Source organism: Rana temporaria, chromosome 3 (assembly GCF_905171775.1).
Source record: "Rana temporaria chromosome 3, aRanTem1.1, whole genome shotgun sequence".
Classification (NCBI taxonomy): Eukaryota; Metazoa; Chordata; class Amphibia; order Anura; family Ranidae; genus Rana; species Rana temporaria.
This window is the reverse complement of record NC_053491.1, coordinates 277957064-277984407: the sequence shown is the minus strand read 5'-3', so window position 1 is coordinate 277984407 and position 27344 is coordinate 277957064. Positions and strand designations below refer to the sequence as shown.

The 27344-nt window shown below is 42.8% G+C and overlaps 1 protein-coding gene across 3 annotated transcripts in view; it reads right to left on the bottom strand.

Moving 5' to 3' along the window:
- Window positions 1-27344, bottom strand: part of DOCK2 (dedicator of cytokinesis 2) — a 325179-nt gene that overhangs the window by 60455 nt on the left and 237380 nt on the right. For all 3 annotated transcript variants that reach the window (XM_040344676.1, XM_040344678.1, XM_040344677.1), the window contains exons 36-39: window positions 18527-18567; window positions 15795-15885; window positions 11554-11673; window positions 9873-9962 (exon numbers count right to left, since the gene is read on the bottom strand). In XM_040344676.1, the coding sequence (XP_040200610.1) occupies window positions 9873-9962; window positions 11554-11673; window positions 15795-15885; window positions 18527-18567 (342 nt within the window). The remainder of the gene's footprint in view (window positions 1-9872; window positions 9963-11553; window positions 11674-15794; window positions 15886-18526; window positions 18568-27344) is intronic.

Genomic DNA, 27344 nt, shown 5'->3' with positions numbered 1-27344 from the left:
GATCAGTATCCTGCCTGGATTGGTAGAGTGACCTAACAGGTGGGTAATTTTAAGGAACAATAGGTATACAGATGCTTGTGTTTCCATTCTGAAGTACATCCTTTCCTTTTAATAAACCAACACTTTTAATAAAGCGACACTTACCTGCCCAACGGTCCAGCAATGCGGCCGCCCGGAGACTCGCTCCTCTCCCCCTCCTCTCCTCGGGACCGTAGTCGCAACTGTGGGCACCTGGCCATGACAGCTTACGGCTTCATGGCCGGGTGTGCACTGCGCATGCACGAGTCACGCTGTGCTCTCCTATTGGCCAGCTGATCTTCTGGGATCTGAGATGTGTCCCAGAAGATCTCTGACAGGGAGGGCCCGCCTAGGGCGAGAGGAGGAATCGCCTAGGCGACCGAAAAAAGGAATAAGAAAGTGGGACAGTAAGTTCCACTAAAAAGAGGGTACACCCCCCCCCCCCAAAAAAAATGACATGCCAAATGTGGCATGTCATGGGGCGAGGAGTGCTTAAAGCGGAAGTTACACTTTTGGGTGGAACTCCGCTTTAAGTGGTATTCTGATCAAATAGCTTCAAGTATCCAGCCAGTATTGGGCAGAGTAAATTCAACTTATGATCTACACACCTGTTCTGGTCTATGACTCAAAGTATTAAAGCTTTTTAATTACTATTACATCTAGGCAACAAGCATTTTCAGAAGGCTTTATATATGTGTAGCGCTGACATTCTTGTATATTGATGTGTGTTTGCATACTTTAATACAACGTCTATGGACATTGCTATGTTTAAGTATTTGGAGCTAGTGACCAAACACTGGTAATGCAGAGAGATGTTTTGTTTAGTATTTTGGTTGCCTTGGAGACGAGGAGAGACCCAAATACTGGTAATGCAGAGAGATGTTTTGTTGAGGTTTTTGGTTGCCTTGGAGACAAGGGGAGACAGGAGTGTAAACAAAAGCCTTCTGGATGCTGATGCCAAGCTGCTGGGGAGGGAAGGCTGAGCTCGGAGAGCTAGAGGACAGTGGCCGGATTGCAGAGACCGAGAGACACTCATCCGAGCATCAGAGAACCGGATCCATCCAGCGGAGCTGAACAGAGCTGACAGAGAAGCAAGTTGCAGTCACAGGACCCTGAACAAAAGTTACTACCCGGAGCTCCGATCCAGTGGGTGAGCCGGTCACGACCCACAGTTTGCTAAGTTTACACGCAGTTAGACTCATATACAGGCCTTACTGGGATTTATAGTTCCACAGAGGAACTGAAACTGAGAAGGCTTGAGGCCTATCTAATTTGACATTTCAAGCGATTTTAAAATAGTTGTTGCAGTTACACCAGGAGCATTTTCACTTCAATTTGACTCATCAAAACTGTGGATTACAAATCACTTTAGCTAGCGAAGAAAAGAAGATCCAAGACCAAGTACTTTAAGTGAGATCTCACGCATAGTTAATAAAGTAGGGGGAGCTCCCAGGTATAAAATGTTTATGTATACTGTTTTCAAATAGCTTATGTTTAAATCAATTGTGCTGTCGTCTTACGTTGGGATGACAGCACAATTACTGTAATAACTTCTTTGCATATTTCACAGTAAAATATATCTCTGGTTAAGTATCCAGTTGTTGTAGCATACTGTTTTTCTCACTCAAAGTGCAGTCAGTGGATCCTGGGGTTATAATACAGGTATTTTGTATTGTCTTACATTGTATTGTATTGCATTGCATCACAGCTGTGCCAAGGGGATTGAGCCAAGTTAGTGGGGTTTATTAGTAGAGTGCAGGCCCAAATTAAATCAGCAGCTCCTTCGGGGGTCAGTGCTACACGTGGGGGCTCGTCCGGGATTCCTGTCACTCTACAAGCAAGCCCGTCCCCTCACGCTATCATGGACCCCATCAAAGTAGTCCAATGGTGCGAAGCAGAAGGGACACGCTCAGAAGAGAGCGTGGTCATTGAACTTCCAGGGAGCGACTGGGGAAAGAAACAAATTAAAGAGGTGGTACAAGCATTGTCCCCGGACAGAAAGGCTTACGTGGTCGCAGTGAAACCCGATCCTGGGACCGACTGCACCTATGCACTGATAGAGTGGGAACGAGATGTCCCTGAAAACTTCCACGGTGCCAGTATAAAATTGTCCGAAAAGACAGAGTTCCACCTGACACACCCCAGCAAACATGAAGGGCGCTCTCCCAGTCAAAAGCAGTTAGAACCTTTAGACAGGAAAGCAGAGGCTGCTGTTAAATCACTGGCAGAACGACAGCTGGCTGACCTGAAGCAACAATACTGTAACATACAGGAGAGGTTTCAGGAGAACTCCAGTATGATAGCTGAACGCATTAATGGGTTACGTGTCGTTTTGGAGGACCAGAAAGATGGCCAGATAACGCCCAACACTGGGAAGGTACTGAAGAAACGCACCCAGGGCCGCTTGCAGGAAGTAACCATCCGGAAGGATTTCCACATTGACGGCCAGATAGGAGAAAGAGGGCAGAAGGACAAACTGTCCTACACCAGCCTCCTACACCAAATAGAGTTGGGGCTACAGAAAGGATATCTGGAATCGGAAATTAGAGAGGCTGTAATCCATGCCATCAGCCCAGGTTCAAGTGTTAGGGGCATGTTGGAGAGGAAGAGTGGATTGACCTTGAACCAGCTAAAGAGGATACTGAAAAGCTATTATGAGGAGGAAGATGCCACTGAGCTGTTTCATCGACTGATAAATATGACACAGGATAGTAGAGAGACTCCTCAGAACTTCCTATTTCGGGCCATTGAGCTCAAGGACCGCCTGCTGTTCACATCAAAGGAAGAAGGAAATGGAGAGCATTTTGGAGCCGAGCTAGTTAAGAGGAAATTTAGGAGATCTGTGACTACGGGATTGAGGAGTGACTATATCAAGCTACAACTGAAGCAGTATTTGGAAGATCCCTCAACTCCGGATGAGGTCCTCATTGAGAAAGTGAATGAAGCGGATAAAATGGAGATTGAGAGGGACCAAAAACAGGGGAAACTTCAACCTCCTAGCACCACAAGTGCTAAAATACAGCAGATAGGTGTCCCCTCAGACACTCAGGAACTTAATGTTTTGGCAACAAGCGTTGAACAGGGATCATGGCTTTCACCTATTCACCACCTACCCGTAGGTCAGACTGAACTGGAGAAGCTGTTCCAGACCCAGAAAGAAATACTGGAAATGATGACCATGTTGATGACTCGTCTGGTGAAACCCCAGACAGAAGAAGTCCTGCCACTCAAGGCTCCAGAGACTCCTACCATTAATCATCCTATGAAACAAACACAGAGAGTCTGCTTCAAATGTGGAGGAGTAGGACATCTCAGGCGAGTGTGCCCAAGCCCAGTAACTGAAACAAAATCCAAACAACTGGGGGAAAAACTTCAGAGGTCCCCAGTGAAGGAGTCAACTGGGCGCCCGGTTGCAATAGCGAACTCCACACCGACTCATATACCCCTGACCACTGAGGTCACCAACAAGCCAGGATGGAAAAGAGAGAGACCCCCAAAGGCGAATGTACAAGCCACGAGGCAGGTCAAAGGTACTGCAATCATTGGATTTCCCCCCAAGCTAGTGGGACCCTCCCCAATTGTTCCCATCCAAGTAGAGGGGATTTATACGAAAGCCCTGCTGGACACTGGAGCCCAAGTAACCTTGCTCTACAGGGATTTCTATGACAGACATCTCAAGCACCTGCCGTTACAGAAATTGGAGGAACTAGAGATATGGGGATTAGGCACCCAGAACTTCCCATATGATGGTTACCTGCCGGTCAGACTCACCTTCGACCCAAGTACAGCAGGAGAGGCTGAGACTTTCGACACCTTGGCCATAGTGTGCCCTCGTCCCCCAGGGGCTGACAAAAATTCCCTCATCATTGGGACGAACACTAACTTGGTGAGGAGGCTACTTGCACCGCTTGTGCTGCAGAAGGGGACCCTCCCAACTAAAATACATCCAATGTTGGCCCAGACATACCGAGACCTTAGACAGGAGGAAGAGGCTCCTGAAGAGGGAGTGGGAAAAATCTGGCTCCTGGATAGGGAAAAGAGGTTAGTCCAGCCGGGTGAAGTAGTCTGCCTGAGAGCCTCCGTCAAGTTAAGCTGGAAAAAAACAGGTCCTTTCATTGTCCTTGAAAATACAAGCCAGGAAGAAAAAAAGGGGTTAGAACTTATCCCTGAAGTATTGCCCACCAGGGCATTGAAGAGGACTCACGGCAAAGTTCCAGTCAGTGTCCGCAACACAGCAGCTGTGCCAGTGAGGGTGCCAGCCAGACTACTGTTAGGACAGGTCAGCCCAGCAACTCCAGTCGCAGCATGTGGTTCGACGGAAGGACCAGCAGCAGAAATCTCTGTAGAAGAATTCTGCCCAAAGAATACGCCTCTTACTCCTGCATGGAGAGAAAGAGCTAAAGCCCAACTTCTGAGATGGAGGGCAGCTTTCTCAAAAAGTGAATTTGATGTGGGTTTGGCAAAGAGTGCCACCCACCGAATTCGACTGGAGGAAGACAAGCCGTTTCGTGAAAGGGTTAGGCGAATCCCATTGGGAGATCTGGAAGATTTGAGGGAACAACTGGCTGAACTCAAGAGGACTGGCATTATCCGGGAGTCCAGGAGTCCTTATGCCTCCCCAATAGTGGTGGTCAGGAAGAAGAACGGGTCCCTACGCCTATGTATCGATTACAGGACCCTGAACCGGAGGACCATTCCTGACCAGTACACCACACCTCGGATAGAGGATGCTCTGCAGAGCCTGTCGGGAGCGAAGTGGTTCAGTGTGCTGGACTTAAAGAGTGGGTATTATCAGATCCCCATGTGCCCTGAAGACAAAGAGAAGACCGCTTTTATCACCCCAGTCGGATTCTTTGAGTTCAACCGGATGCCGCAAGGCCTGTCTGGGGCCCCAGCAACGTTCCAGAGGTTGATGGAAAAAACAGTGGGTGACATGAACCTACTTGAAGTACTAGTTTACCTGGATGACATCATAGTATTTGGAAGAACGTTGGAAGAGCACGAAGAACGCCTGGAGAAGGTCCTGAAGAGACTTCATGATGAAGGTCTGAAGCTCTCTATGGAAAAATGCCAGTTCTACCAGCCCTCAGTGAATTACCTGGGACACATTGTGTCTGAAGAGGGAGTGGCAACCGATCCCAAGAAGTTAGAAGCTGTCACTTCTTGGCCAAGGCCCACCAACGTGACTGAACTCAGGTCATTCTTAGGCTTCTGTTCGTACTACAGAAGGTTCGTGGAGGGGTTCGCTAAAATAGCCCACCCACTCACTGAGCTCCTGAAGAAACAGGAAGAAGTTAGTGTAAGCCCAGATCAGTCAAGGAAGCCAAAAGAAGGGCCCAGAAGGAAGAAAGAGTCCATCCAGGACCAGTGGACTCCAGGATGTGAGGAAGCCTTCAGACAATTGAAGTGGAGCCTTACCACTGCTCCGGTTTTGGCCTATGCAGACCCTGCCAAACCATACGAGTTGCATGTGGATGCCAGCCGTGACGGACTGGGAGGAGTGCTCTATCAAGAGCATGAAGGGCATCTGCAGCCGATCGCCTATGTGAGCAGAAGTTTGATTCCTGCCGAAAGAAACTATCCGACTCACAAGCTTGAATTTCTGGCTCTGAAGTGGGCAGTGGTAGACAAGTTGAAGGATTACCTTTACGGGGCTGAATTTGTGGTAAAGACGGACAACAACCCCCTCACATACCTGCTCACCACTGCAAAGCTGGACGCCACCGGTCACAGGTGGCTAGCTGCTCTCTCGGCATTTACCTTCAGCCTGAAGTACAGACCAGGGGTTGGTAATCGAGATGCGGATGCTCTATCAAGAAGGCCTCATGACCCCCGAAATCCATCAGAAGACTGGACTCAACTTACTCCAGAGGGGGTAAGAGCCCTTTGTGAAGGGACAAGTCTACACGGGAGAGGTGGGGCCAGAGCTGAAGAAGTGGGAGTATCCTCAGCGGGAGTACCCAGGTGCTATTGCAACGTCTCCCAGGTTGTACAAGAGGGTCTCCCCAAGCTATCCAGAAAGGATCTCAGGAGAGATCAGGAGGAAGATCCACTGTGTGGGCTGGTGCTGAAGGCATTGGAACATCAACAGTCTGATGTGCTGCAGAAGAGCCCCAAGAAGGAAGCCCGGCTGATACTGAAAGAATGGGATCGGTTGCAGTTGCAACAAGGGGTGGTCTACCGAAGGGGCCCCTCTGATGATCCAGAAGCAAAGTGGCAGCTGCTCCTGCCGGAAAAGCACAGAGAGAGGGTACTGATTGCTTTACACGATCATCATGGTCATTTGGGAGCCGAGAGGACTTTCCAACTAGTAAGGGACAGGTTCTACTGGCCTCACATGAGGAAAGAAGTGGAGAGTTACTGTCATTCCTGCCTCAGGTGTATACAACGAAAGACATTGCCCCAGAGGGCTGCCCCAATGGGCCATTTGGAGAGCCAGGGACCAATGGACCTGGTCTGCATAGACTTTCTTTGTTTGGAATCCGATCTGAGTGGGCAGGGGGACATCTTGGTGGTAACAGATCACTTTACCCGTTATGCCCAAGCATTTCCTACTAGAGACCAGCAAGCAACCACAGTAGCAAAGACTCTCGTGGAAAAGTTCTTCGTCCATTATGGCTTACCTCAACGGATACATTCGGACCAAGGAAGGGACTTTGAGAGCAAATTAATAAAAAGACTGTTGGATCTACTAGGCATACAAAAGTCCAGGACTACTCCTTATCACCCACAAGGGGACCCTCAACCGGAAAGGTTCAACAGGACTCTCCTGAATATGTTGGGGACGTTGACTGCAGAACAGAAACCCCATTGGAGTAAACACATTACTGCACTGGTTCATGCCTACAACAGTACCAAAAGTGACACCACTGGGTATTCACCTTACAGATTGATGTTCGGCCGTGAAGCCCGATTACCAGTGGACCTGGCTTTTGGTTCCTCCTTGGATCACACATCAGAGAACTCCCATAGAGGGTATGTGGACAGGCTGCGGAGGAGCCTGAAGATAGCTTACGAGCAGGCTCAAGCCACCTCGAACTCCAGAGTCAACAGGAACAAGAGAAACTTTGACCTGAAAGTAAGAGTTCAAGATCTTCAACCAGGTGACCGGGTTTTGCTGAGGAATCTAGGCATCCCAGGCAAGCATAAGTTGGCTGATCGTTGGAGATCACAGCCTTATGTTGTGTGTAGGAAGCTTCCAGGGCTCCCAGTGTATGAAATCAAGCCAGAAGGAAACACTGGGCCAATAAAAACCTGGCATCGGAATCACCTTTTACCTCTCACTGAGGCAGTCAGGATAAGCACAGAGGAGGAATTCCCATCCACATCCACCGATGTGTGTAGGCCAATAACCAGATCTCAGCTTGCACCCTCTACAGATGAAGATGAGGAAGTGGAGATGAGTTGGCTGTGGCCTCCGGAAACTTCAGAAACAGATGCTGATATCTCTTCAGAAGTAGAGGAGGATAATAACGGAACTCTCAGGGCAGAGGCCCCAGAATTTGTGCCGGCAACTCATCTTGCAGAAGAGCCCAGTACTCCTATTTACTCTCCATTTTTAGTCACTGAGAGGAGGGATGACGACATTTGTCAAAAAGGAATGGATACCCCAAAAGTGCAAAGAGCAAAGAGAGACATTCGCCCACCACGCAGACTGACTTATGATACATTGGGCGAATGCTCTGAAGCATCTCAGTTTGTCAGCAAAAGAAACCTTGAACTGTCTGGTCCCTCTACTTTTGATTCAGTAAGGGACAACCCCACCTCACCCCTTGGCACATCTGTACCAGACACAGTAGTATCAGCTGTGAGTGCACAGGATAGCTCCCCATCATATGACAATTGGTGGGAAGCTCCTCTGTCTGTATTGTATAACCGTATAGAGGCTAAAATGCAGAATAGAGTTAGCAATTTGAACCTCTTTGGAGGACCAAAGAGATAAAGTAGGGGGAGTGTGTAGCGCTGACATTCTTGTATATTGATGTGTGTTTGCATACTTTAATACAACGTCTATGGACATTGCTATGTTTAAGTATTTGGAGCTAGTGACCAAACACTGGTAATGCAGAGAGATGTTTTGTTTAGTATTTTGGTTGCCTTGGAGACGAGGAGAGACCCAAATACTGGTAATGCAGAGAGATGTTTTGTTGAGGTTTTTGGTTGCCTTGGAGACAAGGGGAGACAGGAGTGTAAACAAAAGCCTTCTGGATGCTGATGCCAAGCTGCTGGGGAGGGAAGGCTGAGCTCGGAGAGCTAGAGGACAGTGGCCGGATTGCAGAGACCGAGAGACACTCATCCGAGCATCAGAGAACCGGATCCATCCAGCGGAGCTGAACAGAGCTGACAGAGAAGCAAGTTGCAGTCACAGGACCCTGAACAAAAGTTACTACCCGGAGCTCCGATCCAGTGGGTGAGCCGGTCACGACCCACAGTTTGCTAAGTTTACACGCAGTTAGACTCATATACAGGCCTTACTGGGATTTATAGTTCCACAGAGGAACTGAAACTGAGAAGGCTTGAGGCCTATCTAATTTGACATTTCAAGCGATTTTAAAATAGTTGTTGCAGTTACACCAGGAGCATTTTCACTTCAATTTGACTCATCAAAACTGTGGATTACAAATCACTTTAGCTAGCGAAGAAAAGAAGATCCAAGACCAAGTACTTTAAGTGAGATCTCACGCATAGTTAATAAAGTAGGGGGAGCTCCCAGGTATAAAATGTTTATGTATACTGTTTTCAAATAGCTTATGTTTAAATCAATTGTGCTGTCGTCTTACGTTGGGATGACAGCACAATTACTGTAATAACTTCTTTGCATATTTCACAGTAAAATATATCTCTGGTTAAGTATCCAGTTGTTGTAGCATACTGTTTTTCTCACTCAAAGTGCAGTCAGTGGATCCTGGGGTTATAATACAGGTATTTTGTATTGTCTTACATTGTATTGTATTGCATTGCATCACAGCTGTGCCAAGGGGATTGAGCCAAGTTAGTGGGGTTTATTAGTAGAGTGCAGGCCCAAATTAAATCAGCAGCTCCTTCGGGGGTCAGTGCTACATATATCATCCCACACATTCCTCTTAGTAAGAGCTTCTTTTAAAGTAGATCAAAATCCAGTCACTAAAATCTCATATTAGCTTTTAAGACAAACTGAGCTCTGAAAGCTTTGCGCAAAAAGAGGCAGACAGGGAGCAAAGGACTAATCACCAGTATTGTCTGTAGTCTACTTGCAGCTGGTACAGTATTTCCCCCAATAATAAATTGACGTGCCTTCCTCCGCACAGTAGGGGCATCTTCATATCACATTCCAAATCCCATTAGAATAGCAGTCAGTGGCACAAGAGCCATAGATCTCACACTGAAGATATACACTGTAAGGGGCAGATCCACATACATCTGCGCTGGGCGCAGGGTATGTAAGATACGCTACGCCGCTGTAACTTACTTTGCTTTGGTTTAAATCCTCAACGAATTTGCGCGGAATTCAAATGGATTTACTGGGGGCGTGTTTTATGTTAATACGTCGTAATATATATATACATAGAACCCCAAACATTTTTTTTGCATATTGTGAAAGATGATGTTATGCCAAGTAAATAGATAGCTAACATGTTACGCTTTAAAATTGCACACACTTGTGGAATGGCGACAAACTACGGTACTTAAAAATCTCCATAGGCTACGTTTAAAAATGTTTAACAATTACCAGTTAAGAGTCACAAGGGAAATCCTTTGCTAGAATTTATGCTCTTACTCTACCGCTCGCAGAGATACCTCAAAAAACAAAATCTAATTCTATACATGCACAATCATTTATAAATGCTGTAAACAAATCAAAACAAATATCTTACCAAGCACTGGCTGAGAAGTTCATAATCAAATATTTCCATTTCGTACTGCTCTGTCAATTGTTTGCACAGAGATATTGCTTCCTCCCACATCTGTTAAGCAATGTAATGTAATAAAATGTTAAACTCTACTCTATAAGTATTTGGATTAATTAAATAGTTAAAACTATAGATGGGCAAATCTGCCTGGTTCATTTTGCTTGGGATTCTTCGTTTTAAAATTTGTAAAACCCGAAAGTAGCACTGCATCCAATTGCAGTCTATGGGATGCTGGGTAATGTTTAAATGATATGCTTGGGAGATGCCTTTAGCATATATAAAGCCAAATATTACTATGGATATGTATTAGTATTTTATTGTAAAGGGACTGGCTTATTCAAAAGCCCCCTTTTTGGTCCTTCCAAGCCAGCTGAACGAAGCTCAAAGGCTAGCTAGTAAATTACGGTTATAAAGAATCTGATATTGAGAATTCTGGCATTAATTTGCAGGAACTGCTCATTTCTAACACACAAGATTCAATCCATAACCTAATCCCAAATTATCACATGTCCTTCCTAATCACATGGTTTTGTTGATTAAAATAAAAAGCCTAGAGATCAAGCACCACTTTATGAAAACATAACACATATACATGTGTGTGCACTGTTTATTTTAATTATTCACTAATGTTTATCACTGTAAAAAATATTTTATTGTTGTTTGACTTTTTTTACAGTAAGAAAAAAGGCAGAAAATAGTAATAATACAATTGTATCACTGCTAGCCATCAAACCCTGGTGTTAATTACAGCTTCAGTCCCCACTAACATTGGCAATCAGCTATGGTATAATTCCATTGCATGTTAGATACTTATTTTAGAAAAATAATCAGTTTAATATTGTAATTGTCAGATACTGTATAATTACAGTATAAATTAAAAATGTATTTAATGGATGTATCTGCCCTACAATAACAAACAGATTAATTAATAAGACATTGTACCAAATAAAAGTCTTCTAATTCCTTTAACCACTTCACTTCTCACATCTATCTTTACAATTGCACTTTGAGCCGAGTGATTTGGCAATACCTTTATCATTACCTAAAGTTGAAGTTTAGGTATTTCTAATTTTTGCATAGTTACATTGGTTCAGCTTGGACCAATGTAAATATGTATAGAACATACCCATGGTATTCCCTTGAAAGGTGGAAATCACACTAGTAGGTTGTCTGACCTTGTAATTCACCTCACTCACTTTTTCCATTATCTTGTATGGGTCTTGCCATTTGGCCAGGAATTTGCTTTCAACCGTAGGGATTAGTACCAATACCCTTTACTAAACACTAAAAAGGGTCAATATTATATACCTTTTTTTTACAAATGGCATCCACATTTCATACCATTACTAATTACTGTATTTATCGGCATATAACACGCACAGGCGTATAACACGCACCCTAACTTTAAAAGGGAAGTTTCAGGAAAAAAACTTTCCACTGCCCTCTGCGTATAACGCGCAGGCACAGTTTACCCTCTATTTTCAGGGTAAAAAAGTGAGTGTTATACGCCAATAAATACTATATACAGTAAAATATTGTATTACCTAAGCAATCTAGCATGCACTATTTCATCCTTTAAGTATTTGATATTTCCTAATATAGCTTGATTTGACCTATACAGAAAGCACATGGGAAGATAACTCACCTTTCCTTTGTCAAAGTATCCAATGATGACTTCATATAAATTTTCTTTTAGCTGCCGTTGAGTTTGTGAACTCTGGAACTCTGTCTGCAACACCTGAGATGAACACTGTTCATCTGACCACTTAAAGAAAAATAATATTTTTATGTTACAAATTACAACAACATGGAGCAAGGCAGAACCCAAAGCCATTTAGTGTTCCAAAGCATCTATTGATACGGTAGTTACTTTAGAGACTGACCTGACTTTATAGCTAAAAAGACAAAATAAATTATAATAATAATGAATTACTATGCACGATAAGACCACCATCATATATAAATATGTTATGCAGTAATATATCATGGCATGGGGTGGAGATTAACAACCTTTTACAAAACAACAGAAAAACCTTCATAACTAAAGAAAAACCCACATGCAAGTCAACATATGGTCCTAAATAAAATTGGTGCTCTTTTGATTATTTTTTAAGTTTATATTACTGCACAAACTGGAATGCCCAGACTTCAAAATAAATAAAGCGTACATGGATTTTCTTTTTTTTTTCTTTTTCTTTTTTTGACAAACCTTCCCTAATACAAAAAAGTTGCACAAAAATATATACCAAAACAATCATCATGTTCCCAAGACTGCCCTACTAAAAAAAAAAATAGTTAAAGAAAATACTTGTGGCCACAATGCATATAGCAACAATGGACAGTTCAAAGTAAGAATGTTTGTATAGACTTGTTATCCATAGCATAAACCTAGGGAACTCAAGTAAGGTCTAAAACAGGGATATGCAATTAGCGGACCTCCAGCTGTTGCAAAACTACAAGTCCCATCATGCCTCTGCCTCTGGGTGTCATGCTTGTGGCTGTCAGAGTCTTGCTATGCCTCATGAGATTTGTAGTTCTGCAACAGCTGGAGGTTCGCTAATTGCATATCCCTGGTCTAAAATATGTAACTCAGTTCTTCAATAATCCATGTTCATATATATCAGTAATAAAGTGCAATCATGCAAGCATACTGTATGTAGTGCAATCTCCACCATGATAAAACCTAATGAGTAATCTCTCAATCATCATCATAAAATTGGAACCATGAGTTCAGCCTGTATTTGTGCATATTAGCTCATAGTGCATGCATAGCACAATTGCAGGAACAAGCACATATCAATGAAAGCAAAAGCAAAGCAGTAAGAGCCGGTTCACACTGGGACGACCTGGGATCCGACTTCAAGTCGCCCCAAGTTGCCCCAAGTTGCGTGGTCGATAAAATGAATGGAAGTGAATGGAGCCGTCTTTATACACACTACTGAAGTCGCTCCGACTTCAGAAAAGGTTCCTGTACTACTTCAATCCGACTTCTAGGCAACTTGTAGGCAACTTGTACCCATTGATTTCAATGGAAGTCGCCTCAGAAGTCGGATCCCTGTCTTAACTGAAGCAACAATACAGGAAGATAACATACATTTCTCAGGCAAACCCCTCCCTCTCTCTCCCTCCCACAGAGCTGATTGTTGTTTGATTGGCCACTGGAAAGCCTCCTGTCCTGGAGGTGACTTGAAGTTGCCTTGTACTGTCCTGGAGGCAACTTGAAGTTGCCTTGTAAGTTGCCTAATGATTCATACTCAAGTCGTGTCCAAGTTGCCTCCCAAAGTCGTGCTAGAAGTCGTGATGCCCCTGTGTGAATGGGCTCTTAAAGCGGATGTGCCACTAAAACAATATATTAAAAGCTAGCAGCTACAAATACTGCAGCTGCTGACTTTTAATATAAGGACACTTACCTGTCCTGGAGTCCAGCGGTGATCGCAGCAGAGGATGAGCCGATCGCTCGTCACCCTGCTGCTCCCCCCTCCATCCACGGTGAGGGAACCAGGAAGTGAAGCGCTGCGGCTTCACTGCCCGGTTCCCTACGGCGCATGCGCGAGTCGCGCTGCGCCCGCCGATTGGCTCACACGCTGTGTGCTGGGAGCCGAGTGTTCCCAGCACACAACGGGCGACAGACGGGATGTGACGGAATGCCCGTCTTTCGCCCGTAGCGTGTGGCCGGAAGTGGGTGCAAATACCTGTCTTTAGACAGGTGTCTGCACCCCCCTCCCCCCTGAAAGGTGTCAAATGTGACACCGGAGGGGGGGAGGGTTCCGATCAGCGGGACTCCACTTTAGGGTGGAGGACCGCTTTAATGTTAGTATTCTCTTATGAATGAGCAGATGCTATAGATTAGTAATTTTGTAGTCATTTCAGTTTGAAAGAAGAGCAGTGCTTCAGCAGTCAAAGTCATCATATTAGTAAAACCCTGAAGATATATTTATTATGCATAAATACAATTCACTTGCAGTTCAAATGGAAGCATAGTTAGAAGCAAAGTAGCTGAAGAATATGGAGTATTAATCCCAAATATTCAGTTAGTTCAGTGTGATCATACTGTATGTCGCATAATAACCATAATAAATCCACTTCAGTATAGTTCAATGAATGTGGCACCCCTCCACAGCTAAAAGAAGCTGGCAGACAATCTATTGATAGATCTCTGCAAAAATAAAAGCTCTGAATTCATTTGTACATGGGTTCTCCCATGAGGTTAAGTATGTCTTTCCTGGAGATGAATTAGCTATCATAACTACTTGTATTACCCTGTATGGGCACCCTAATTGTAAACTTGTAAAAGCAAGCAAAGGGATGTACATAAATAAATTAATGAACACTCCCTGCCAAACTGAATTTGAAAAAAAATTGTTATGGTACAAAATAAAATTCTGTGTACAGAACAAGAAGAAGTTTACCAAGATTACCTTCCCTGCTCTACTAAATAGTATTTTTGCTGCTGTTCTCATGCATCTTGTAGTACCCTACAAGATGCATGAGGCTAGAGAAAAGATTCTCAACAGGAATATAGACAGCAATAAAGACCTCAGAGTGGTAAAATCCTCCCAAATCTATTGTTAAAAACTAAATAAAATTACCATGATTGGTTAATTGATTGTAGAGGCTTGTGTTTATTTAAAAAAAAATAAACATGTTTTACTTATCTGCTCTGTGCAATGGTTTTGCCTAGAGCAGTCCCAAACATCCTCTTCTGGGGTCCCCCGCTGGAGCTCTTGGCCTCCCCTTGCTATGGGGGCACTCGTTCAGGCTGTGTGTGCATCTATTGGCTCTGCTCCCCGCTCTCTCCTGATTAACAGCCGCAGAAGTCAATGGCTCCCTCTGCTGTCTCAGTCTTGTGAGGAGAGCGAGAGAACAGCGCTGTTACTCTCGGGCATATCGCTGGCTCAAGAGAGTAGTCAGGTAAGTATACACTAAGGTAAAAAATCTTTAGTCTACAACCACTTTAAGGTTGGAGTTGGGCTTTACCTGATACTGATACTTAACTAATAATTTAGGTTTCAGAAAGAATACAAGCATTTGTAATTCCCTTTGGTTGTCAACTAAATCTGTGTTTGGGGCTACAGAGGATATCTGTGACACAATGGCCCAGATTCTCAAAGGACTTACGACGGCGCAGTGCCATGTACGCCGTTGTAAGTCCTAATCTGACCCGTCGTATCAATGCGACTGATTCTTAGAATCAGTTACGCATAGATATCCATTAGATCCGACAGGCGGAAGTCTCTTACGCCGTCGGATCTAAACTGCATTTTTTTTTCACCGCTAGGTGGCGCTTCCATCGAATTCCGCGTTGAGTATGCAAATTAGCTAGATACGCGAATTCCCGAACGTACGCGCGGCCGACGCAGTAAAGTTACGACGTTTACGTTAGGCTTTTCACGGCGTAATGTTGCCCCTGCTATATGGTGACATAAGTGCGGCGCAACAATGTTAAGTATGGTCGTCGTTCCCGCGTCAAAATTTGAAAAAGTTACGTTGTTTGCGTAAGTCGTCTGTGAATGGGACTGGACGTCATTTACGTTCACGTTGAAACCAATGACGTCCTTGCAGCGTACTTTGGAGCAATGCACACTGGGAAATTCCACAGACGGCGCATGCGCCGTTCCGAAAAAACGTCAATCACGTCGGGTCACAGTAGTTTTGCATAAAACACGCCCCCCTGATCCAAATTTGAATTAGGCGGGCTTACGTCGGTCGAATTACGCTACGCCGCCGCAACTTACGGAGCAAGTGCTTTGAGAATACAGCACTTGCCCGTGTAAGTTGCGGAGGCGTAACGTAAATCAAATACGTTACGCCTGCCCAAAATTGCGCGGAGATACGAGAATCTGGCCCAATATATTTAAGCATGAATATTCAAATTTAAAATGTTACCTTCAGAAGCCTCGTGTGGAGCAAAAGAGTGTAGGCAGCCTCAGTATAATTCTCGCAATCCAAATGGAGGTCTCGAAGCTTGTACAAATATCTGTAAACCAATATAAAAAATTATTAGGTTTAACCAGCACTTGTTTTGGCATTATTGTAAAGCGCTTTAAAAAAAAGTATTTTTCACCCCTGGACAAGATTCCAAACCAGCAGTATGTGGGCCTCAAATGTTCTTCTTGAGACATTACTGAGCCAAACATTACATAAAAAGGTAAGCCCTCAAAACTGATACTTTAGTGTTAAAGTGGCTATAAAAGCTTTTTTTCTAACATAATAAATATGTTATACTTACATACTCTGTGCAATTGCACAAAGTGGCTCTCGTTCTTCCCCTTCTGGAGTCCTCTTTTGGTGTTCTCAGCTACACCTCTTCTGTGTGTGCAAATATATATTTAAGCTGCAGCGGCCACGTCATGGCACCCCAGTGTACTGCTGCAGTCCTAACTCTATAATTTTCAGTCTCCCAAGTTGGAGCACATATATAATAATGGGACAATAAAACCACAAAAACATCAGCGCAGTTACTGAGAGGCAGAGTGTGGTGCTACCACTTAATATCAGTCTAACAAAATGTGCAGTGCTACTTATCCAAAGTGTAAAGTGATAAATAGTGAAATACACTTGAAAACCTGTATAATGGTGAATTGATACCAGAATTTGTTACTATATGTAAAACAATAAAAAGTGATTCAGTATAAAAATAAATATATATATCCAAACTATTTAATTACATTTTCAAATTAATTATATTTTGGGCTAGCAGCACTTTCTCTCCACCCAGGTAGGTGGGTTTCACTTGATTACTATATCCAAACTAATATACTAGTGTTCCTACTGCTGCTGTCACTACTTTTCCAGACTAGCGGTGCAATGTCAACGGCTCCTCCCAACATGCTGCGTCATCCAATCACATGAGTTCAGCAAAAGTTCATATATAATAATGAATAGATTAGGGGCAGGTATGCCTGAAGGGAACATACCCCTACCTAAAGGTATAGGGATGCACTGGTCCCCTCACCAATTCACCAAAAGTACAAACAAATGACAACTTCCCCGATCTATAACTAGGTGTAACTGTGCTTTTTTTGGTTGTCCAGTGTTTCCCTATGCCTTTAAGGAGTTGTGGTCTTCCTCCAGGCATACCAATCCTTAATCTATGCATTTTTTTATATGTGCTTTAACTTGGGAGACTCTCAAAATTATAGAGTCAATTTGGTTTGTTGCAGGCTGGCTGGTAAGTGAGCTGGGAATTTTTGATTGTTTTTTGACTTGTAATTACTTTTACTGCCATGGCAAACTTAGGAATTAGATTCTCATTAAATAGGCTGTATTTGACTGTTTTTGGATCACCCTTGAATTTTAAGTGTGAAGGATATTCACGGAATAACCCGGCTAGAAAACAGTCCTATATAAAGATTGCACTTGTGCATGTATTTTTTTTTAACTGCTTCTATTGTCCCGATAATATACTGTATAGACACTTGACAATTGTGCTTTCATTCTTAGGCCCCGTACACACGACCGGTTTTCTCGGCAGAATTCAGCAAGAAACTCGATGGGAGACGTATTCTGCCGAGAAAACCGGTCGTGTGTACACTTTTCGCCCAGAAACCCGTCGGGAAACTCGTCGAGCCAAAAAGAGAGCATGTTCTCGACGAGTTTTCTGACAGCCGAACAAGGAACTCGACGAGCAAAACAATGTGTTTTGCCCGTCGAGTTTCTCGGTCGTGTGTAGGGGCCTTATAGTAGAACAATGATGTATAAAGGTTTGTTGTTATTTTCATGATGACATATTTATAAAATGACTTCAGTTCTTCAGTTCTAGGTTATTATGTCAGCTTGGGTCTAGATCAGTAGATTAACCATTTGAAGGTTTTTTTTGTCTATATTTTATCTATATTTTAAGACTTCTTTCTATAGCCATACTCAGAATCTCAGTGGCCAGAAGGAAGACAGAGCACAGCTCACTGTGTGACTGGGATAAGTGAGAGTGATGCTACTACTTGCTACTGTCAGAAAACCAAGGACCTAGTAGTCTCCAAACTTAGCCAAAAAATGTGGGCTAATCACAGACAATTCGCAGGTATAATTATTAAAGACTGAGGCCCCATACACACGAGAGGATTTATCCGCAGATACGGTCCAGCGGACCGTATCCGCGGATAAATCCTCTCGAGGATTTCAGAGGATTTCTATGCGATGGCGTGTACACACCATCGCATTGAAATCCGCGCTGAAATCCTCTGCCGATGACGTGTCGCGCCGTCGCCGCTATTATGACGCGGCGACGGGCGCGACGCTGTCATATAAGGAATTCCACGCATGCGTCAAATCATTACGACGCGTGCGGGGAATCCCTTTAGACGGATGGATCCGGTAAGTCTGTACAGACGAGTGGATCCATCCGTTGGAATGGATTCCAGCAGATGGATTTGTTGTGCATGTCAGCAAATATCCATCTGCTGGAAATCCATCCCAGGGGAGATTTCTCTGCTGATAAATATCCGTTGGCGTGTACACACCATAGGATCTATCCGCAGAAACCCATTCTATGGTGTGTATGGGGCCTGAGGAGAATAAGTCAGCACCACTGTAAATTTAATTTTTTTTATTTTTTTACTTGGAATCTGCAGCAACAGCCATCTGTGCTGTAACCACAAAGTTTAGCTATGCATGCTTACCTAATGTACATGGCTTCACGGTTAATGTCTTTATAAAAGTTCTGAAAGGAAAAATCATTTGCAATAGCATTATTATTTTTAAATAATCTTCAATTCTATACAGATACATGTTGCTTTGTCTGAAGTTTGTAGTGTTTATCATTATTGTAAGTCTGTTCACAAATGTTTTCTACGCTATGCTGAGGTTAAAAAATAACTTCAAGCTGTAGACTATGATAGCATATAAAAAACACAGCAAGATATCCTGGTTATATAAATATGTGCACTGCGCTCAAAAATATCCTAAATACTCACTAAATATCCTCTACCACCATATGCTGCTACTTAATAAAATGAAAATCATACAAGACAAGGTGAAATATTAAAATTAATAGTCCACAGTAGCACACCAATATTCAAAGCAAATCCCACAAAAAGAAACAGTGAGTGAAAAAAAAGTCCATATAAGTTGAAAAGTAAAAGTCACAAATTTGTGATAAATTGGTGTATCACTATGAAAACATATACCGCATGTCCTCCACCACAGTGTACGTGCAGGTTCCACTCCCTTAAGAATAAAAGTCACCAGATGCTATTGCCATTCATTCTCATGACTGGCAAATAGCGCTTATGCAGATAAAAAACTGCCTGAAGACTCCAGTCACCATCCAGATGTCATGAAGATATCCACATGTAGAGGAAAATAGAAACAACACCTCTAATAGTGTAAACATTTTAAAGTACCCGCTTTATTTAAAAGTGATGCACTTACATCAAACCTAAAAAGAGCAAGCCCATAATTAAATCAGTGTCAGGCATCACAGTGCTGCAATCTCACCATCCCTCATGGATCAACGTGGCCGCTCGCACTTCCTGAATCAAAGTATGTCATATCCAGTTGCTGTGTAGCCACAGATGTGTTTCGTCACATTCGACTTCATCACAGGGGGTGGTTGTGTGGCTTGGCATGGAGTTTATATATTCTCCTCTTCCTCATTGTAACCCCCTTTTCAAACAAATCACTAGATCCCAGTATACCTAATTTGTGGACCACATTGTACGCTTAAAGCGGCTCCAGATGACGTCTTCAATGATGAAACGCGTAGGGAGGATCTACTGAATGTCTTCGTGTCACTTCCGGTGAGGGCTGGAGATAGGATATCATCCCATCACCTGTGCATTTTAGATTTGTCTATTATTGTTCAAACAAATGTAAGTATATCTCCATTTTTTTTGATAGAATAAAGTTTTAAAAGTGGTATTATGCTATGGGCACTTTCTTCTTCCACACATGATAAAAATGGAGGATGGCATTAGGAATAATCTGATTGAGGATCCATAGAGTGCTGCACAGTGGCATATACTGTGACTGCGCAATTCCCCTGTGTGGGGTAAGGGAATCCGGTGAGTGCATTTCCAATAGGAGCACGGATAAGAGCACCAGCACTAGTATCACCATAATCAAGAGTGCAGGAAAAGCCATTTTTTCCAAACAGCACCAGTCACTTTGAAGAGCACCAGCCACTTTTTTATTGTGTGCATATAGTTCTATAAGGACTGTTTCTTTTTTTTTTTTTTTTTTTTTTACTTTCTTTGTGATAGACTGCAGCATGTATTGGAATACCTAAAGGTTTTTTTATTTGATGCAGGGGGTGTAACACATATACACCAGAAGCATGAGTCCCTGCATATATTGCAGGGGGTGTAATACACACACACCTGAAGCACCTATCACTTTTAAAAAATGTATACAGCAGGGAGTGTAACACACATCCACCAGAAACACATTATTTTAATTGGTTTAAGAAAATGATATACATCACACAGTTTGGATTGTTTTTGTTTTTCTTATTAACACTTGTCACTTTAATTCACCCTAACCTTTTTAAAGCATCCCGGCCTTTTATAACCATACTTTATAGAACCTAGAGGACCAGAGCCACACCTACATCTTTTAATCATTTATAGCAGATTGCCTATCTATGCAATTAACACTTTTTTTACCATAAGATAATGCGATTGACCTTTTTATTAAAGTTTTGATACAACCTTAAAAAGGTTAATTTGTTAAAAATTACTTACTAGCAAAATGTACCTATTAGTTTAATCTATCAGGTCAACTGGCAGCAAAATATCCAGGTAACACTTTAATGGCCAAAACCATAATCACATATCTATTTAAGGTATAAAGGAATATAAGCCAAAGCATTACATTCCATAATTAATATTTTAACTGGTATATATAAAACCCAGCTAATTACTAAGTTTGGAGGAGGATTGATATCAAACCTTCTAACATACATCATTATACATAGGTACAAACCATTAAATTGGTTGCAAAGGCACAAGGTTTTTTACCTTCACGTATTCTTTGCATGGAGGTAAAAAACCTTCTGTGTGCAGCAGCCTCCCCCCTAATACTTACCTGAACTCCCTGTCGTTCCAGAAATGTACAACGAGAGCCTTGCCTCTCTGGGGACTCGCACTTCTGATTGACTTTCAGTAGCAGTGAAAGCCAACCACAGCCAGTGAGACAATCTGGAGATAAAGGGGGTGGGGAAGAGCTGCGTCTCCATGTGTGAATGTCGGGAGCACGCCTGCTTGTGTACCTCCAAAGCAAGCTGCTTGCTGTGGGGGCACCCGGCAGAACGGAGGGGCTAGGAGCACCGGCGTGGGACCCAAGAAGGGAGGATTTCGAGCTGCTCTGTGGAAAACCATTGCACAGAGCGGGTAAGTATAACATGTTTGTTATTTAAAAAAAAAAATAATAATAATAATATTGCTTTTATAACTCATACATAATATTATAAAATTAAACAACCTTAATCTAAATAATAAATAGGAACCCATTGATAACAAATCTTAGATGGTCACTAATAATCGCTAATGAAATAGTTGATGTCCAGTTCAATATTCAAGCCTTCAGGAGACATAGCATGTAAGATATGAATCAATTTTTTTCCCTGAACCTGATCCCTGACCCTGTTTGAATCCCTCTAAGCTGGGATTACCCTCTCCGCATCCCATTATTTTTTAATTCCCACCCCCACTCCTTTTCTGAAGTCATGTGGTTACTTTTCTGGATTTTGACTGGATGTTAGTGATCATAGCATAATTTAGTGTAAGAAATACACAGGAAAAAATGCATGTTGACAAGGGGAGTGTAGAGGAGGGCGGGGAGTCTACTGACATCACGACTCCACCCACAGAGCTACAGACAACAGATCCACCCACAGAATCTGCGGTTTTTCAGTTCTTGTAACAGACAGAGGGGAAACATTTGACAGGTAAGGATACATGCAGGAGGCATGTATATCCTTATAGATCAGCACTATAGCAGTAGTTTAGAAAGGATGAGAGTGGGTTTATATCCACTTTAAGAAAATTTTGCACATGCTCTCCAATTCTCTTTATGAGGGTTCGCTTTGTTCGACCTTAATACAGTACATTAGTCCGCATGGTCAAGGAAAGGTTGTAGAGCCGGTAGAAGGCTCCAACACACAAAAAAATGAAGAGATAATTAATAAATCAAAGAATCTTCAATTTGCGAAAAAAAACTCTAACTCCGAAAGAACTCAATATACTAGATTTGGGTTTAAAGTGTACCCCAAAAAGACCTATTAATAAATTGAATATGTATATTGATAGTTTATTAGAAAATTCAACTTAAAAAAGTACTCAATGTAGGAATAGATAGTGGCCTTCGCAGCAAGTTGACTTTCAACCCACCAATACAGAGCAAACACTATGTGAAAGTTTTTAAAAACTTGGTGTTGAGGAACTTGGATCGAGTCACACCTAAAAGAGGAGTTAATGAGAGACACATTAGAGAGGGAATGGAATCTCTGGAAGCCCGTAAAGAAATTATAGTGAGACCTGTGGATAAAATAGGGGGGTGGTGTTTCTTGGTAGAGAAGTCTACAACCAACAGTAAACTGATATGCTGTCAGATGAATTTACATATAAAAAAAACTGTTGAGCGACCCCACAGCAGTTTATAAAGAAGAACTAAGAAACCTAGTTGATCATGGTTACAGCACTAATTTAAAAAAGATATTTTGTACCTAGCGAGTGTAGAATTCCTATTATACATATCTAACCAAAAACATAAAGATGCTTCCTGTCCTCTGGCCCATCCCACTGTGAATGGAATAGGATTGGTCACAGCGAGACTAGGAGAATACTTGAATATGTTTCTTCTGACCAGTGTTATAACGGGCTTATTTAAAAAATACAAGGGACCTGCTACAGTCAATTAAAGGTGTTAAATTACATAATACAACTCCCACTTTTTTTAGTAACAGCAGACATTTCATCACTGTATACCATTATACAACATGATGATGCCTTACTGGCACTCAATTGGACACTTAGCCAAAGGGAGGAATTACCTTGTGCACAAAACAGTTATTTATCAATAAGGAGTGGACATCATCCCACATGGTTCCGTAATATCCCTCGAGGGCAATTAATGCGTGTAAGGAAGACCTGTACTTTTGATAATGATTTTATGGAACAATCTGAAGTTAATTCATACAGAAAGGATATTCAAATACTCAGATTGATCATGAGATCCAGAGGGTATTGGCTATTCCTAGGGATCAATGTTTAATAAACAAGGTAAAAAGGGAAGGAGGTGATGACAAACAATGGTGTTTTATCTCAGATTTTCATTGTCAATATTAAGAGAAATTTAATGAGGAAGGCCTGTGATTGGCTGATACGCGTCTAGAGGAGCTGATAACATGACGCCCAGCCAGGCACGGTGAGTGTGTACACGGCGGTGCTATTGTGGAGCTTTTATATGTGGTTTTAAAGGGCCAGATTCAAGTAGAACTGCGGCGGCGTAACGTATCGTAGATACGTTACACCGCCGCAAGTTTTCATCGCAAGTGCCTGATTCACCAAGCACTTGCGATGAAAACTACGCCGGCGCAAGGCGGGCCAATTCAAATGGGCGTGTGCCATTTAAATTAGGCGCGCTCCCGCGCCGGACCTACTGCGCATGCTCCGTTTCGCAATTCCTGTCGTGCTTTGCGCGCCGTGACGTAATTTTCTCGAACGGCGACGCACGTAGAGTACTTCCGTATTCCCGGACGTGTTACGCAAACGACGTTAAATTTTAAATTTCGACGCGTGAACGACGGCCATACTTTAGACAGCAATACGATTGCTGACTAAAGTTAGGGCAGGTCAAATAACGACTAAAATTGCGACGGGAAACTTGACTACGGACGACGTAGCGAACGCGAAAATCCGTCGGGGATCCGCCGTAACGGCTAATTTGCATACCCGACGCTGGTTTACGACGCAAACTCCACCCAGCGGCGGCTGCGGTATTGCATCCTAAGATCTGACAGTGTAAAACAATTACACCTGTCGGATCTTATGGATATCTATGCGTAACTGATTCTATGAATCAGTCGCATAGATAGAAACAGAGATACGACGGCGTATCAGGAGAAACGCTGTCGTATCTCTTTGGTGAATCTGGCCCAAAGTTTTTATCCTTTAAGTGTAACTTGTTTTTGGGGGCTCTTAATAAATTTTGTATGCAAAAAACAATATGGTCTCTCTATTTATCATTTACATGCCCTGAATTCTTTGAACAAAGCTAAGAGGTGGTTTGTTTCCATGGATGCAAGTGTGCTGAGTTGCCAATAAGGAAGGAGCCAGCTTGATTACCCTCCATTGATTGTTTAAAGGAGGAGATCGTGTGAACTCATGGGGAGATCTATTCCTGAGTTTTAACTCATCTGGGAGGTGAGCGCGCATTTTTATTGGTGGTGGTGTGCACTTCTTTTGAGGACGAACAATCACAGTGGTGGAATAGCGTTGAAACACTGCCCATACGAATAATCTTTATTTATTTATTTAAGGACTATTTATCACTGATGTCATGATTTATGATTATTAGATATATGCACTTTTATAGCCATATTCAGGTAGGGGCGCGTATCTTTAAGGCAGCGTAGCGTATCGTATTTACGCTACGCCGCCTTAAGTCAGAGAGGCAAGTACTGTATTCACAAAGTACTTGCCTCCTAACTTACGGTGGCGTAGCGTAAATGGGGCCGGCGTAAGCGCGCCTAATTCAAATGAGGATGAGGGGGCGTGTTTTATGTCAATGGGGGGTGACCCGACGTGATTGACGTTTTTTACCAACGGCGCATGCGTCGTCCGTGTACATATCCCAGTGTGCATTGCTCCAAAGTACGGCGCAAGGACGTATTGGTTTCGACGTGAACGTAAATTACGTCCAGCCCCATTCACGGACGACTTACGCAAACGACGAAAAATTTTCACATTAACGTAAACGGCGTATCTTTACTGCGATGGGCGCACGTACGTTCGTGAATCGGCGTATCTAGTCATTTACATATTCTACGCCGAACTCAACGGAAGCGCCACCTAGCGGCCAGCGGAAAAATTGCACCCTAAGTTACGACGGCGCAGGCCGTCGTATCTTAGCTAGGTTTAAGTGTATCTCAGTTTGAGCATACACTTAAACTTACGACAGCTTAGATTCCGAGTTACGTCGGATACTGATACGCCGGCGTAACTATTTGTGAATCGGTTTATATACATAGTGCTACATTTATTTATTTAAATTTTTCAACCAGTGTGGTGTATCACTTAGAATGTTTAGCAGCTGTGCACGTTTATAATAGGATATTAACACAGTAATTAGTAGCACGGTACTTACTATATTTTTGGCGCTGATTGTTTTTATCTTATAAATATTAAGAGAAAGGTAGTATACAGTATTTCACAAACACGGGATATTAAATCCAGTGTTACCTTGGAAACCTTCTTTTATTTATAGGAAACCCCAGAATTTTGGAGAATGGGTGGTTAAAAAAGATTATAGATCCCCCCTCTATATCTTCCTTTTATCTGGGGCCAAAGGGTTTTAAAGCTTTTGGTAAATGTTAAGCACGCGCACCCGGTCCAAGGCTCCCTGACCGTGGGCGCGGGACCCGCGGACCCGATTCCTGCTGGAGTCCCGCGATCGGTCCCCAGGGCTGAAGAACGGGGAGAGCTGTGTGTAAACACAGCTTCCCCATTCTTCACTGTGGCGCTGTCATCGATCGTGTGTTCCCTTTTATAGGGAAACACAATCGATGATGTCACACCTACAGCCACACCCCCTACAGTTAGAAACACAAATGAGGTCACACTTAACCCCTTCAGCGCCCCCTTGTTGTTAACTCCCAAACTGCAATTGTCATTTTCACAGTAAACAATGCATTTTAAATGCATTTTTTGCTGCGAAAATGACAATGGTCCCAAAAATGTGTCAAAATTGTCCGAAGTGTCCGCCATAATGTTGCAGTCACAAAAAAAAAACGCTGATCGCCGCCATTAGTAGTAAAAGAAAAATAATTAATAATAATGCATTAAAACTATCCCCTTTTTTGTAAACGCTATAAATTTTGTGCAAACCAATCCATAAACGCTTATTGCGATTTTTTTTTACAAAAATAGGTAGAAAAATACATATCGGCCTAAACTGAGGGAAAAAAATAATGTTTTATATATTTTTGGGGGATATTTATTATAGAAAAAAGTAAAAAATATTGCATTTTTTTCAAAATTGTCGCTCTATTTTTGTTTATAACGCAAAAAATAAAGACCGCAGAGGTGATCAAATACCACCAAAAGAAAGCTCTATTTGTGGGAAAAAATAGGACGCCAATTTTGTTTGGGAGCCACGTCGCACAACCGCGCAATTGTCAGTTAAAGTGACCCAGTGCCGAATCGCAAAAACTGGCCGGGTCCTTTAGCTGCCTAAAGGTCCGGGTCTTAAGTGGTTAAATAGATACACGATTGTGGTTTTGGCCATTATAGTGTTAACTGGACAGTCAGATATTTCGCTGCCAGTTGACCTGATAGATTAAGCTAATAGGCAAATTTTGCTAGTAAGCCATTTTTAACATATCAACCTTTTAGGTACCGTATGTGGCCAAACTTTATTAAAAAGGTTAATAACATGATTTTATGGTAAAAGAAGGTGTGACAGGAGTGACTTTGGGTCGGGGGTTTGTGGAACTCAGCTTGCCCTGGAGAGTTCTGGAGGCTCCTTGTCCAGCTTCCCCGATGCCTCTTATGTGTAAATCACCCTGTGTCTCTAATAGGGGCACAGGGTGAATGAGAACCCCACTATGATCTGTGCTAGTCAGACTCAATGCTGTATATATGTTATATACCGTGTGCTGTCTCATGCTGTTGTGTACTATTTGCTGTGATGGTTTGGGGTGTGGCTGTATTCTATTGTCTATTGTGGTGTCTGCCTCAACTATTATGGGATGTGTAAGGCCGCGTAAACACTATCGGTCAAAACCGATGAAAACAAACTGAAGGACCTTTTCATCGGTCCAAACCGATCGTGTGTGGGCCCCATTGGTCAGTTAACCTTCGGTCAAAAAATTTTGAACTTGCTTTAAAATTTAACCGATGGACTGATAACCGATAGGTCAAAACCGATGGTTAGTATGCAAAAGCATCAGTTAAAAATCCATGCATGCTCAGAATCAAGTCGACGCATGCTTGGAAGCATTGAACTTCGTTCTTTTCAGCACGTCGTTGTGTTTTACATCACCGCGTTCTGACGCGATCGTTTTTTTAACCGATGGTGTGTAGGCACATCAGACCATCAGTCAGCTTCATTGGTTAACCGATGACAACGGTCCTTCGGACCGTTCTCATCGGATGGACCGATCATGTGTACCTGGCCTAAGTGTCTTGCTGTGAGGAAAGAGGGAGGGGGATTCCTCCAGCAGCCCCTGCGGATAAGACAGCTTACTGATGAGAAGTTTGAACACAACTGACCTGTGTG